Source organism: Otolemur garnettii, unplaced genomic scaffold (assembly GCF_000181295.1).
Source record: "Otolemur garnettii isolate 467f Iridium unplaced genomic scaffold, OtoGar3 scaffold00005, whole genome shotgun sequence".
Classification (NCBI taxonomy): domain Eukaryota; kingdom Metazoa; phylum Chordata; class Mammalia; order Primates; family Galagidae; genus Otolemur; species Otolemur garnettii.
In genome coordinates this window covers 25,339,808-25,355,553 of record NW_003852400.1, presented here as the reverse complement: position 1 = coordinate 25,355,553, position 15,746 = coordinate 25,339,808, and the positions used below count along the sequence as shown (strand labels likewise).

Sequence of the window (15,746 nt, the reverse complement as noted above, 5' to 3'; positions counted from 1 at the left end):
TTATGATGTGTCTGGGGGATGTCTTATTTGGGTTGAGTCATGCTGGGGTTCTGAAGCTGTCTACAATCTGAATTTTAGGATCCCCTGACATATCTGGAAAGCTCTCTTTCATAATTTCATAAAGAAGAGCCTCTGTGTTTTGCAAAGCAACTTTGTTGCCTTCAGGGATTCCTATAAGGTGAATATTAGTATTCTTCGAATTATTCCAGAGCTGTCTGAGAGAATGGTCCATTTTTACTTTCCATTTCTGATTCTCTTTGGATATTTGGACATATTCAGAAACTTTGTCTTCTGTGCCTGAGATCCTTTCTTCTGCCTCCTGTACTCTGTTACCAAGAGATTCTACTGTATTTTTCAGATCTTTGAGGGCTGCAATCTCTTGCCTTAATGTTTCAAAATCTTAGGTGGTTTTGTCTTTGAATTCGTTGAATTCTTGAGTGCACTTTTGGAATGCTCCTTAAATTTCTAGTTCTATCTTTGCCTCTATTCTGTTTATCTTATTTGCAATCCAGATTCTGAATTCAATTTCTGACATCTCAGCCATATGTTTATAAAGTGGATCTTCAGTTTTGTCTGCCACATCCTTTCTTGGGGGGGTTGATCTACTCTGGTTATTCATATTACCAGAGCTTTTCTGCTTATTCTGCCCCATGATTATTTTACCCCATTTCACTTTTCCTCTTGAGGTTTGTCAAGGACCCATACTGTGTTACAGTTTTATGCCTGGCAGGAGAGTGCCATGGCATGCCAGGAGGGGTAGGAGGTCCAGTTTTTAGGGGGTCTCTCCCATGGGATAAAGTGGGAGGATGTTTGAACTCTGCTCACTTGTTTGCATGTAGTAAACTGCGAGCCTTTCTTGTGGGGGATGGGACTCCTGTCCGATTGGTGGTGGATTTTGTACCTTTTGATTGTATTTTTGGGGTCACAGCTCGCCTCAGGGAGGATGAAGTGTGCTCTTCAATCTTCTCTCTTGGCTCTGCTCCAAACCATCAGCTCCCTTGCTAAACTTCTGTCCTTTAAGCCTCCTTCTGGATGGGAGCTTCTGTAAAGAGCTGGCTGCAGTCCGCCATCTTGGCTCTGCCCCTATCTCAAAGTCTTAAATAAAGCATTTCACTGATCAGTCCATGCTAACTGATAATTAGATTCCTCCATTTTTTTTTTATTATGTGTATTAGACTCCAAATAAGTATATCATAGTGGTAACTGGTTCTCCTGGCCTTTGAAAGGTCACTGATTTTTTTTTTAATAGAAGCATTTATGTTTTTAAAAAATATTCCTTTTTTTAATGTCTTAAATTAGAACTATAGCTTATTTAACTGAAATACCTGTTCTTTTCTTTTATGGTTAATAATCATCTTCCATCCTATTTACAATAATTAAACCTTGAATTACTGTTTTTTTTTTTTTTTTTAAATCATAGCACTGTACATTAATACTATCATGGGGTACAGTGTACTGTTTCTATATACAATTTGAAATACTTTCATCCAACTGGTTAACATAGCCTTCATGTCTTTTTCTTAGTTATTGTGTTAAGACATTTATATTCTACAATTAGAGAGATTCACCTGTACTCTTATAGGATGAACCATAGGCATGATCCCACCAATCACCGTCCCTCCACCCACCCTCCCCCCCTTCCCTCTCCCCATATTCCTGGGCTAAAATTGGGTTATAGCTTTCCTATGGAAGCTATAAATTAGTTTCATAGAGCTGAGTACATTGGATACTTTTTCTTCCATTCTTGGGATACTTTGCTAAGAAGAATATTTTCCAGCTCCATCCATGTAAACATGATGGAAGTAAAGTCTCCATCTTTCTTAATGGCTGCATAGTATTCCATGGTGTACATATACCACAATTTATTGATTCATTTGTGGATCGATGGGCTTTTGGACTTCTTCCATGACCTAGCAATTATGAATTGGGCTGTAATGAACATTCTGATACAAATATCATTATTGTAGTGTGATTTTTGGTCCTCTGGATATATATCTAATAGAGGAATTATAGGGTCAAATGACAGGTCTGTTTTTAGTTCTCTAAGTGTTCTCCAGATGTCTTTCCAAAAGGAACGTATTAGTTTGCAATCCCACCAGCAGTGTAGAAGTGTCCCCTTTTCTCCACAACCATGCCAACATCTGTGATTTTGGGATTTTGTGATATGGGCTAATCTTACTGGTGTTAGATGATATCTCAAAGTAGTTTTGATTTGCATTTCTCTGATGATTAAGGATGGTGAGCATTTTTTCGTGTTTGTAGGCCATGCACCTGTCTTCTTCAGAGAAGTTTCCCTTAAGTCTCTTGCCCACCCTGTGAGGGGATCACTTATTCTCTTCTTGCTAATACATTTGAGTTCTCTGTGGCTTCTGGTTATTAAACCTTTGTCGGAGACATAACCAGCAAATATCTTCTCCTATTCTGAGGGCTGTCTACTTCCTTTCTTACTGTGCTTTTGGCTGTGCAGAAGCTTTTTAATTTGATGAGGTCCCAGTAGTGTATTTTGATGTTGCTTCAATTGCCCGGGGGTCCTCTTCATAAAATTTTTTCCCAGGCCGATTTCTGAATCACTGTTTTTTAAATTCCCTAAGTGATTGTCCATGAGCATTAACTCTGTTCTTGGCCTCTAATATTTTCACTTTCATCTTAGCTTATGTAGTCTAGAAATGCAGAGACGGAGGATCAAGTGTTTATTCCATGCAGCTTGCCCCTCTCCACGTTTGATTCAAACCATTCACTTGGAGACTGCCTTATTTATAAAAACTTCCATAATAGGAAATTCTTAGCAACTGCAGAACTCAAAATAATTTTGTAATAATAATAGACAATTGTTCAATGCTTAATATGTAAAAAGAACTAAATCTGTCTGACTTAATCTTTACATTGACACTTGTAGTTGAGGTCAATACTATTGTTATCACCATTTTGAGGAGGATGCTGAGCTTTAGAGAGATTGGATTACTTGTTTAAGATCAAACTGCTAGTATATAAAATAGCTGGCCTTTGAAGCTCTGTCCAGCTGATACTCAAATCTGCTTTTAGTTATCATGTAGTACTATAAACTCCATGAGACAGGGAGCAGGTCTATCTGCTATTTCTAGACCCTAGCACAGTTCCTTCCACCTACTAGCCATTTGGTAAATATGTTGAATGAGTAAAAAAAAGTGAACTGTAAAAAAGCTTTTTTATGTTTAATGTAAATTATGTTTTGTCATAGCATTAGTGAAGAAGAATAACTTGTTGGCATTTCCTTTATTAAAATATGTGATGTTAGCTTGGCACTTTATGGTTTAGGTTGTAATCTAGTTTTTGCTCTCATATTTGTTATTCCCCTAGCTAATTGCTTTGCTGTTGGAGTAAGCTGTAATGGATAGTAGTGCTTTGATTAAGGTGTTGGGATTTTAAAAGCTAGGTTTCCAATGAGCACTGAAATTTAAATTGAATTAGATGTTAGGTTTTTCTTTTAATTATAGTCTTTACTAAGTCAGTTATGCATAAATACTAAAGAAAACCATTTATTAGAGTATACAAAGTTAGAGAAAGGAAAAAAATTTGAACACTGGAAGACAGCTCTCTTTCTGATGAGTCTGTAACTACGATCAGTCCCTGATGCTGTGTTGTAGTGCTGCTAACAGGCTTGAGCAGAAAGCGTCTCTTAAGTCATCCTGGACCATTGCATATCAGGTCCAAAGATTATTCAGAATGTCTGCAGTGTGATGGCTTAGGGGCCTGTGGGAAACTCGGTAGACTTTTTTTCCCTCACAGATTTACTTCCTGGCAAGTGAACCCTAATAATCTGTTTAAGTCCTTCAAAGATTCTTATTTAAGTCTCCTGCCCCCTCTTTCTGACCAAGAAGAAAAAGAGTGAAAAATTTGTTACCTTTTCAGACTTCAGGCTATACTGTAAATCTATAGCTATCAAAACAGCATGGTACCGGCACAAAAACATGGAACAGAATAGAGAACCAAGAGAAGAAACCAGCTACTTATTGTCATTTGATCTTTGACAAGCATATCAAAAGCATTCAGTGGGGGAAAGATTTCCTATTTAACAAATGGTGCTGGGCAAACTGACTGGAGACCTGCAGAATACTGAAACTGGACCCTCACCTTTCACCATTAACAAAAATTGATTCTCACTGGATGAAAGATTTAAAACTTAAGACATGAAACTATAAAAATACTAGAAGAGAATGCAGGGAAAACACCTGAAGAAATTGACCTGGGAGAATATTTTATGAGGAGGACCCCTCCCTCCTCAGGCAGTTTGAAGCAACACCAAAAATATATTACTGCAATCTCATCAAACTAAAAATCTTCTGCACAGCCAAGAGCACAGTAAGTAAAGCAAACAGGCAACCTTCAGAATGGGAGAAGGTTTTTGCAGGTTATACTTGCAACAAAGGTCTGATAACTAGAATCCACAGAGAACTCAACCTAAGCAATAAGAAAAGAACGAATAACCCCATTTCTACGTGGGCAAGAGACTTGAACAGAAACTTCTCTGAAGAAGACAGGTGCATGGCCTACAAACACATGAAAAGATGTTCATCATCTTTAATCATCAGAGAAATGCAAATCAAAACTACTTTGAGATATCATCTAACTCCAGTAAGATTAGCGCACATAACAAAAAACCCCAACATAGAGATGTTGGTGTAGATGCAAAGAGAAGGAAACACTTCTACACTGCTGGTGGGAATGCAAGCTAAATGACCTTTTTGGAAAGAAGTTTAGAGAATATCCAAGGAACTAAAATTAGACCTACCATTTGATCCTGCAATTCCTCTACTAGGTATATACCCAGATAATCAAAAATTATTTTACAACAAAGACATTTGCACCAGAATGTTTATTGCACCCCAATTCATAATTACCAAGACATGGAAACAGCCCAAGTGCCCATCAATCCATGAATGGATCAACAAATTGTGGTATATGTATACCATGGAATACTATGCAGCCATAAAAAGATGGAGACTTCACATCTTTTATGTTTACCTGGATGGAGCTGGAACATATTCTTCTTAGTAAAGTATCTCAAGAATGGAAAAAAGTATCCAATGTATTCATTAGTACTATGAAATCAATATATATAATCACCTACACATTCATATGAATGCTAAAACATAACTATAGTCAAAAAAATAGAGGGAAGAGGAGAGAGAGGGGAGGGGAAGGGAGAGATGGGAAGAGGGAGGGAGGGTATTTGGGGGGAGCATACCTAATGTGCATAATTCAATGGTAAAATTTCAAAGCTGTTAAGAGTATAATTAATTGTCTTACCACAACAAATAAGTAAGTGAGGTGATGGATGTGTTAATTAGTTCAATGTAAGCATTTCCCATTATATACAGTACACTGAACCTGATAAATTCATCAGTGTACACAGTTATGATTTAATATAAATAAATAAATAAATAAATTTTTGGTTTAAATGAAAAATCTCACTATTATTATCTTTTATTTTTAAATTAAATTAATTAAACTAATTGCTAGTCCATTTTAAAGCCTGACCCTGTGTCCTCTCTTTTCCTAGTGCCTTTCTGAGTAATAGTTATTTGAAATTCTTAATTTTAATTGAGATCAAAAACCATGTTTCCCCTTAATGATCCTATCAAGATTCCAATTTTCACATAAAATTGTCTGTGGGTTCAACCAGTTTCTGAAATGATTCAAATTTTAATCCAAATTTATCAAGAGATAAATTAAAACACATGTAAACAGCATTTAATGCTTTATAACAGCTGTGTGGTGATTTCTCCTCTGGGCTCCCCTGATACTTAAATTATTGGATCACTCTGCAGCCTTCTCCAAAACACAAACTCCTAGATTTTTAGTCTTCCCTTACAGAATTTATTTCCTGATCTTCATTTTGAAGCATCACTTAATTTCCATTTCCTTTTAATTTGAGAACACTCAAAGAGAACATCTTATGCCAATCAAATGGAATGAGTATTGAATATTATGGAATATTATTCCTCCCATCCTTGTAATTCTTCTGGTCAAGAAGAATCTAGTATGTAGCTTACTAGAAGGATTTTCCCTTTTGTGAGATTTAAATAGTACAACAGTCATCCCTCAGAACCTGTGGGGAATTGCTTGTAGTACCTTCCTGGATACCCAAATCCATAGATGTTCTAGTTCCTTATATACCTTGGCGTATTTGCTTATAAGCTATGCATGTCCTTCTGTATATTTGAAATCATCTCTAGTTTACTTAATAATGTCTCATACAATGTGAATGCTATGGAAATTATTGTTATACCATATGATTTAGGAAATAAGAAAAAGTAAAAAAAAGCCCTAAAAGATTAAAAAAATTAAAGAAAAAAGTCTTTACATACTCAGTATAGATTGAAACATACATTTTTGGATCCATGTGAACTGAAATATAACCTTTCTCTTTCTTCCACTCTTCTCCTTTTTATCCCTCCTCCTACCCTTCTTTCTTTTTCTCTACTTCTCATTTCCTTCTATCCTAACCAGGGTCCCCGTGGAACCGAGGGAGCACCAGGAGAGAGGGGCTTACCTGGAGAAGGATTGCCAGGACCAAAGGTAACATATCTTCTGTACTAGGAAAAAATGCTTTGCTTTACATGGTTGTGAATTACAAGATTTAAAAATGTGTCCGGGGCAATTACACATATGAGGAATTACGTATTTTCCTGACCATCTTCATCCTGGTAAATGAAGGAATATGTAAATCTCTCCCCAGGTGAAAGTACACTGAAATTTGCAATTATAATAGACTTCCACTTCAAGCAATTACTACATATGACATTAGAAAAATCTTTTAAAGTGATTTGTAGCCATTAAAGCCACAGTGATAAGTGTGCTGTCTTTGTGCCCAGAAGTTGTCATTGAGTAGAGCTATGACAATGCTTTGCTCACAGCAACCCCCTTTGTGAAACACAGATAAGAAACCAACCTGTAATAGTATTGCCATCAATACAATAAGAAAGAAAATTTTACCACAAGGAACAAAATGTTATTAAAGACCTACTTTTTACCTGGAAGTTGAGAATTTAATCTTTCTTATTGCTTCCCACGTGTAATTCTTGGAGCTCAAGTTCTTCTACACCAGGAGTTGGCAAATTTTTCTATAGAGGTCCAGATGGAAAATATTTTGGGCTTTGCCAGCCTTATGGTATCAGTTGCAACTACTTAACTTTGCTGTTGTGGCTTGAAAACAGCCATAAACAATGTATAAGTGAATGAGTGTAGTTGTTCCAGTAAAACTGTATTTACAAAAAACAGGCAGTGAGCTCCATTTGGCCAGTGGGACAGTGTTTGCTGTCCCTTGATCTAGGCAGTTACCTACAACTTATGGCACAATTGTCAAAGGCAACATAGGACATGTTTTCCCAAAATAATTAGGGAGCATTAAAAATAGTTCAGAGTAAATAAAGATATATTTTGGAGTCCTTCTTGATTAATTTTCAAACCTTTTTCTCCATACCCACATGTGTTCACACACATACTTCTCAGAGAACCACACACTGCTAAGACCCCCCCCACATCAGTTACTCCATCATGTCACTAAACAGTTGACTTTTTCAGTATGAAAAGCTTTATAAGTGCATCTCATTCTTAGTTTCTTCCACCATGATCAGTGTTCAATTACCTATCAGAAACCTAATCTCAACTAGAGAAAAAGCAATTGAAACAAAAAAATTCATACTAAGTTGTGAGTGACTGCTGGGTTGAATTTTAAAAGAGGCCCTGTTGGCTGAATATGGTGGCCACACCTATAATCCTAACACTCTGGGTGGCCGAGGTGGGTGGATTGCCTGAACTCGGGAGTTTGACACCAGCCTGAGCAAGAGAGAGACCTCTGTCTCCACTAAAGTAGAAAAAATAGCCAGCCATAGTGGCATATGTGTACAGTTCCAGCTACTTGGGAGGCTGAGGCAAGAGCATTGCCCACGCCCAAGAGTTTGAGGTTGCTGTGAGCTGTAACACCATGGCACTCTACCCAGGGTGACAGAGTGACACTCTGATTTAAATAAATAAATAAATAAAAGAGGCCCTGTTAACTAACAAATTTTAATTTGTGATAATAATGAAAATAGTATGTTAGAAAAGGGAAATTACTAATACAAATGCCTTTGATTAACCAAAGTATCATTATCAGAAGACAGAGGTTAGCAATTTGGTATTGTATCATGGAAAAATTTATAATACATTATTTTTGAATTTTTTTTGTCACATAATAAATTTTTGTTCATGTATAGCCCAAACAATCTGGAAAATAGCCAGAATTATTTCTTTTTATAATCTTTTTTTTGAAAATAAAGAAACAAATAAGAAATGAACATGTCAACCACTAAGAGGAATGTTCCAGGGCATGTCTTAGTGACAGGTTCAACATACCTTTACATATTATGTAAAGTATGATACATGTATAATGATATACTCTTATAATACTACTACTACTATTATATTATATATTAAATTAATATATTACATATAATATAATCATTATTATTATATTTGTAATATAATCATTATCATTAGATCATACTATATTAAGTATAATATATTATAATTATATATAATATGTCAATATGTTATATATATTAATATAATTAATAATAATAATAATAATAATAAACCAAGGGTACTGCATTTACCTCTAGCTCATCAAAGAGAGAACGCATCATGTTTTGTGTTGTTTTAGGATCAAGCATGTGCAATTATACACTGTGGTAAAGATCAGAAGAACCTATTAGTCAGAAAATTTTATTCCCCAATCATTCATACCAATGTATGTTTTCTATATGTGCTACCTGTGGCTAATTTGCAAATGTTGCTTGATTTCACTCTTGGTTCTAAATAAATTTATTAAATGAATACCATTTCTGATTGATTGCATGGTTTATTTTTTACAAAAATGCATAAAGTGTTAGGATTTTGTTGCTATTAAGACCAGAGCTAGTTACAGAGGTCATGTGACTACAGAAGTATATCCAAGAAGATTTACTTATGAATTCTCTTTTGTTGTTGTTTTTTTGAGACAGAGTCTCACTTTATTGCTCCCAGTAGAGTGCTATGGCCTCATAGCTCACAGCAACCTCAAACTCTTGGGTTCACGTGATCTTCTTGCCTCAACCTCCCAAGTAGCTGGGACTAAGGGTACCCACCACAACACCTGGCTATTTTTTTAGAGATGGGGTCTGCTCTTGCTCAGGCTTATCTCAAGCCATCCATCAGCTTGGCCTCCGGGAGAGCTTGGATTACAGGCATGAGCCATCGCATTTGGTCTACCTATGAATTTTTTTAAACCTAAGTTTTCAATGAACTTTATAAATTTGGATACAAAACATTGAATCAGTAATCCAATCGTAGCAAGTAAACTTTCTTTATGTGATGGATCCAGTTTCAGCAATAATAATAAGTAAAAGGAGTCCTGATCCAGCTAGTCGTACTATGTAATTGATTAGGTATCTCATTTTCAAATATTTCTGTTTAGAGTGTAAATTGGGCTCTTTTTCAACATCAGTACACATATGCTCTGCTTGGACAGACTCTTGCTTAAGTGTTATGACTATTTTTTTTTACAAGTTGCAAATCTTAGAGTCAGAATGACCCATTTGGTGTGAGAGGTGACTTTAGTGCTTGATTTAAAAAAATCAGTTTAAAGCATGATTCATAGTAATTATTGTGTAAGCTCTTTTAAAATCCTTATTTTTGTTAGTCACTGATATCCTTCTCACGTACTTTCAGGGTGAAAAAGGTTCTGAAGGACCAACTGGCCCACAAGGATTACAAGGCCTGTCAATCAAAGGGGACAAGGTATTATATATACAGTAGGAACAATGCCAATAAAATTTTTTCTGTTGTTATTTTTATGTATGTACATTTTTGAACTATACACATAACAGTGCCACACAGGCATTGGCTGACTATAATCGACTATAAATCTATTGAATAAAGACATATTGCTATGTAGGATGAATTACCTAGTATGATCTGAGATAACCTATCATTTATATTTATGGAAATATTTCACTTACTTGGGTTCTGATATCCAGGGACTTCTATAATCAGCAAAGCAACTTTGAAGCCAGACATTATTAAAAGGCACACATCTTCTTAGTAAAGAAAATAATTGTTAAAAATATATAGACTGGACCCTGGTCCAGAAGTGCATATCCATCCTTAGCTCTAATTCAAACATACTACCTTGTAACAGTGGTTCTCAACAAGAAGTGAACTCACTTAGGAAAACCAGTGTTGATGCCTTCTAGTAGATACCAAGAGGATTCTCTCTATAGTTGAACAAAGGGATATTGATTCACTGCAGGGATGAAGACCACATACCACGGGACACCTACAGTGACTTGGGAAGAGTATGAAAGATAAGATTTTTCATAGAATTTGCCCTTGTATTTGGTGATTTGAGGGAGTGTTCAAGAAAGCAGGGGTTAGGTCTGGATAGATGCTAGCAGGAAGTAGGGATACTTCTATGCATTTTAAGGAATCACATTTAGAAGTTGGGGGAAAAAATGAGTCAGGCTGAGTTGGGGTGAGGATCCTTTTCATGTTGGAAGGCTGCATTAATTTAGCTGTAATCAAAAAGGCTGCATTCAAGAAACTTCAATTAGATACACTTGAAATGTATAATATTTTGTAAAAATCTAACTACTATGTACTTAATAACTTCAAAAAATGAAAACTATGTTAATTTTAAAGTTAACTAACATTGTATTGACTTTTTATTGAAAAGTATGTGAATATTTGGTTGTAGCATGAAGGTCCGTACTTTAATTGATCCTCTAGTTGGGTATCAGTCATTTGTGACCTTAAGGGCATCTTGATTAGAGTTTGGTGGCATCTTGATTAGAGTTTGGTAGGAGAGTGTAGATTCATAGCAATAAGCAAGGAAGCATGTCTCGGGTGTGTTGCTGAAAGTGTGGGTGTTCTACTGCATTTTTTCGTATTTCAACTGGATCCTTCTTAGCATCAAAGAATGAGTTTAAAATATCATCTCCTGAGATATCAATCAATTCCATCTGAAGTTCTCTAGGTGCCCTGGTGATGACAACTAGGTGAAGCTGAAACGCTAATTTGAGTGTGATACCATGATTCTTAAAGTCAGCGAAACTGTTACAGTGTTCTCCAATTAATAGTTCTATAACAGCTGCCTATTCTTTAAATGATTCCCAAATATCATCCTGCTCATCAATGACCTTGGCTAACTGAGGAAAATGTTCACTCAAAATTTCTTCTTAAAGAAGTGTTTTGAAAAAGAAGACAACTTTTTTTGAAATGCTTGGATTTTTTTAATGATATATCATATATAGTCTTAGTTTTATCTTCCAAAGAAATATTCAGGTTGTTTTGATTTGACGTGATATCACACAGAAATGCTGCATTCCTATAGAAATCTTATTTCAATAATTCACATTGCTGATTCTGTTCCTCATAAAGCTTATCTGTTCTCACAGAAATAAAATTTTGAGATAGCCAATGTACTTTAGAATGATGGGAAAAATCCACAGTGGATACCTACCCCATCGTTCAACTTCAGCGTGTTATGAAACTGATGAAGCTGATGCCGTGTTGCATTTGCCCAAATATAGTTATCATACTCGTAACTTGTTACAAAGTGTCACTTAAAATAGTAGCTTTAGCACAGAAATTTTGATGATGCAAGATACGATGAAAAGAACTGAGCATCTGGATCTGTTAATATGTTTTTTAAATCTGTGCAATAACCCCCTTCATATTTTCCTGTCATGGAAGGTGCACTGTCTGTACATTCACTAAATTTACCAAATTCAGTCCAACTTCATGACGTTTATCTTGAAAGTTGTTGAAGATATCTATTCCCTGTGTTCTGTTGGCAAGAATGCCCCAAGCAAGTAATTCTTCATAGCAAAAAGAATCTTTGGTTATGACTTGAATGAAGTATAAAACCTGCGCAAAGTCAGCAGTATCAATTGGCTCATCCAAAGTGATTGAATAATATATATTTTCCTTTTGAAGTGTTGCACGAAGTTGTTCTGTTAAATTGAAGGATAATTCATGCTGGTGATCACTCTTTCCTTGAAAGAGGCAATTGTTTGTTCTTGAAATGTTATTTAGGTCTAAGCATTCTGCAACTTCAAAAATGCATTCTTTCACAATTTTTACATCGCTTTATATCCCCCCCCAGTATATCAGCTACTTTATGAGATGCTTCAGTGGTATTGTTTCCAGATCTTATTTCTGCTTGAAAGAATTGTCTTTGCTTTTGCTTTTCATCTTTTAATTTCTGCAATGCAACCTTTCATACTGCTCTCTCTAATTTAAAATATTTGTGAGTGTTATAAGCTGATAAGCATCAACTTTTTTTAATGTTGATATTGCAGTATCACAAAGCAATCAAATCATCTTATCTTTAGCAGAAAGAAGATAATATTGCAATTCCCAATCCTCATTAAAACATTTGTTTTCTTCCTTTGGGCTTCTTTGACATTATGGGCTGTTAAGCAGACAGAAGTGATAAATGCTGTTGAGTTGTGCAACTATTTACAAATTCCACTTCATATACACAGTGTGCCACTGTCAAAAGCTGATAATAGACTGGCATACTTGACCCCCATACACTCTTACCAGCCAGCCTCCTTTGGTAGTGGGAAAAGTTAGAACTAAATTACGCTTGGCGGAGCCATCAATTTAGCACCCAGGGCTTACTAATGTTCCAGTTAGTAACATTAGTAACTGGTCAGTCTGGGAGGATTATTTTGTTGAATCTTATTTTATTTTTTGGTATCTCAAATAGGCTCATTTTAGAAGCTAAAAATATAAAAGATGAACAAAAACGTATTAATAAAATAAAAGGATTTGTTCTGTAAAATTTGCCCCTGACTGAGTAATAATTGGTAAAGAAGTAGCAGTCACTTATTTTAACCAATAGAGGAGAATGACAATTTTGGAGGGTTTGGACAATGTTTGCTGCTTTTGTCGGTGCTCAGATATGATTATGGAGAGGTCTCGCATCCTTCTTGGTCCATCACAGTCATAACGCAGCCTTATCTGATGTGGATGATCTCTAAAACTGTGTATGTTCAGCACCACAGCCTACCCACCTGCCAGGGGCAGGTCAGCTCCCAGCTTCAGGTTTGCTTTTCTCACTAGTTATTTATTGTCTTTACAATAGCTGTGAATTATACCAGGTAAGAAATAGGAGTCAGGCTAGGGATAGAAACTACTGAAGACTGATAAGACCCTAACGAGCAGTGGAAGTAAAGTTGCCTGAGAGGAAGAGGGTATGAGAAATATGCCCAAAACAAATACCTCATATCAACCAGGAGTCATTTATATGTCAGCCTTTAAGCATGTTATTATATCATGTATTATATTAGAAGAACAATTGATTCTCATGATTATTTCAAGTGTTAGGTTTTGATGTGAATGACTTGCTGTTTTTATTTACTGGTAGTTGTTTTTTCTGGTTATGTATATTTAAACAGCAGAAAAAATGATAAATAGTAAGTTATATAAATTTTAGATTTAATATAATTCTTTGTTCACATGATTCAGCTCTGGTTGTAACTACAGCTCTAAAATACTCCAAAAAAATATATAAGATATTCTTTTTTCCTTTGGAGCAGTAAGAACTGAGTACAACAGAACCATTGTTTTATGAGTTTAGTAAGTAAATTTTTTCAGATGGTATTGTGACATGGAACTTATGTTTTTATACCTGGAGCTCTTGTAAAGAAAATACTTTGATATACCAGGATATTATCACATATGAGGTTGGACAGTTTAGTTTGCTAATTCATCCTGTGAAAAAGTGCTACATACCTCATTGCTGAATATCACTATGGTCACCTTTGAGGTACTTCCATTGGGAAGCTATGCACCAACACTAGTGCCTCCTTCAGAGCAATTTTGGAACTCTTAGTATGGAATGGCCATCAGAGCTGTTGTCCTATGAGATCTGACAATTATGTTTATGAACTTATCCTAGAAAAAGTGCTACTCTTATGGTTACTTTTGCACTACAAAAGCAGCATTGATCAATTATGCAAGAGATGTTATTATGGCCCTGAAGCCAAAAATATTTGCTATTCAACTGTTTAAGAATAAGCTTAATGATCCTGATGTAGTCTAAATACAATTGCCATTACCATAAGCATCGTAACCACGTTGCCCAATCCAATGGTCCATTCTCAGTTGTCAACTTCCTTGACCTACAGATAGCATTTGACAGATGGATCCCTCACCTTTCTGAAGCACTCTCCTCCCTTGGTCTCCCTGACAGTTCCTTCTCAGTCTCTGCTGCTGTGGATTCTTAATGTCTCTGACCTCTAAATAGGGTGCTTAAAAGGCTCTATCCTTGGACCTTGCCTTTTCTCTACCTACTTGGCAAAGTCACTCATTCATGGCTTTAAATACCATCTATATCCTGAGGGTTCCCAACCAGCCCAGACCTCTCCTTAGTACCTGCTATCTCCATTTAGATGTCCGTATTAGGCTTCTCAAACTTAACTTGTTCAAACTTGAGCTCCTGATATCACCTCCCCACCCCCTTCTCACTTCTCTCTCAGGCTTCTCCTTGGTAAGTGACAAGTCTATTCATCGAAGGACCTTGGAGACATCTTAGAGTCCTCTCAATCCAGCAAATCCTCTAGGCTCTACCTTCAAAATATACCTAGGCTCTCAGTACTGCCCACTCACTCTGCTATCAACACCCCAACTCATGCCCCCATCATCTCTCACGTAGATTTTCCTTTAGTCTATTCTCAACACAGCTTCAAATTGAGCCTGAAAAAGGAAGATCTCTACCTTTCCTACCCAGTGGCTTCTCATCTCACTCAGAGAAAAGTCCTCACAATAGCCTCAAAGGCCCTGCTGATTCTTTTGCCTGACCCTGCTGCCATACTCCCCTGCCTCCATCATCTGCCACTCATGCTTGTAATCATGGCTGCCCTGCACTATCTCCTTGGTGTTCTGCAAAACATCAGCTGATCATTCTTGCACTGGCTCTTTGCTCTGCCTAAAATACTTTTCCTCTAGGTTTCTACCTGGCTCCTCCCTTCTCATCAGTGAGGCCATCTCTGACCATCTAATTCAAACTTGTCAGTGCTTCTCTCCTTCCTGGATTAATCTTTTTTTTTTTAAGTTTTATTTATTTTATTTTATTTTCTTTATTTTTTTCGGCTGGGGCTGGGTTTGAACTCACCACGTCTAGCATATGGGGCTGGCGCCCTACTCCTTTGAGCCACAGGTGCCGCCCCTCCTGGATTAATCTTTATCTATCTGCCTGGTTTGTTAGCTTCTGTTTCCCCTAGTAAAATGTAGGCTCTGTTGAGTGCAGCAGTTTTGAGTTGTTTTGGTCATTCATTTCTCCAGTGTTTGGAACAGTTCTTGACTCTTACTGCGTCCTCAACAGATATTTGTATGAAGACACAAAGAACGAATGAATGATATTGTTCTTTTCGCTGATAGGTCTCACTTTGTTTTCTCAATTTCACAGAAGAAGAAGTTGAGATTCTTTAATTTTGTTGTATTCACCTAAGATCATTCCTTAATTTCCAAAATGCGTTTTAATTATGTTTTGGAAGAAAACAGTGTTTAGAAAATTTTAAGATAGTCTTCTTGGCTCTGCACCTGTGGCTCAAGTGGCTAAGGCACTAGCCATATACACCTAAGGTGGTGGGTTTGAATCCAGCCCGGGCCTGCCAAACAACAATGATGGCTGCAACCAAAAAAAAAAAAAAAAAAATAGCCAGGCATTGTGGCGGAGG

General features: G+C 36.4%; 1 protein-coding gene across 1 annotated transcript in view; it reads left to right on the top strand.

Annotated features, from left to right (window-relative positions):
- Window positions 1–15,746, top strand: part of COL28A1 (collagen type XXVIII alpha 1 chain) — a 190,010-nt gene that overhangs the window by 63,449 nt on the left and 110,815 nt on the right. The window contains exons 13-14 of the mRNA XM_003782701.2: window positions 6,490–6,558; window positions 9,730–9,798. Of these exons, the coding sequence (XP_003782749.1) occupies window positions 6,490–6,558; window positions 9,730–9,798 (138 nt within the window). The remainder of the gene's footprint in view (window positions 1–6,489; window positions 6,559–9,729; window positions 9,799–15,746) is intronic.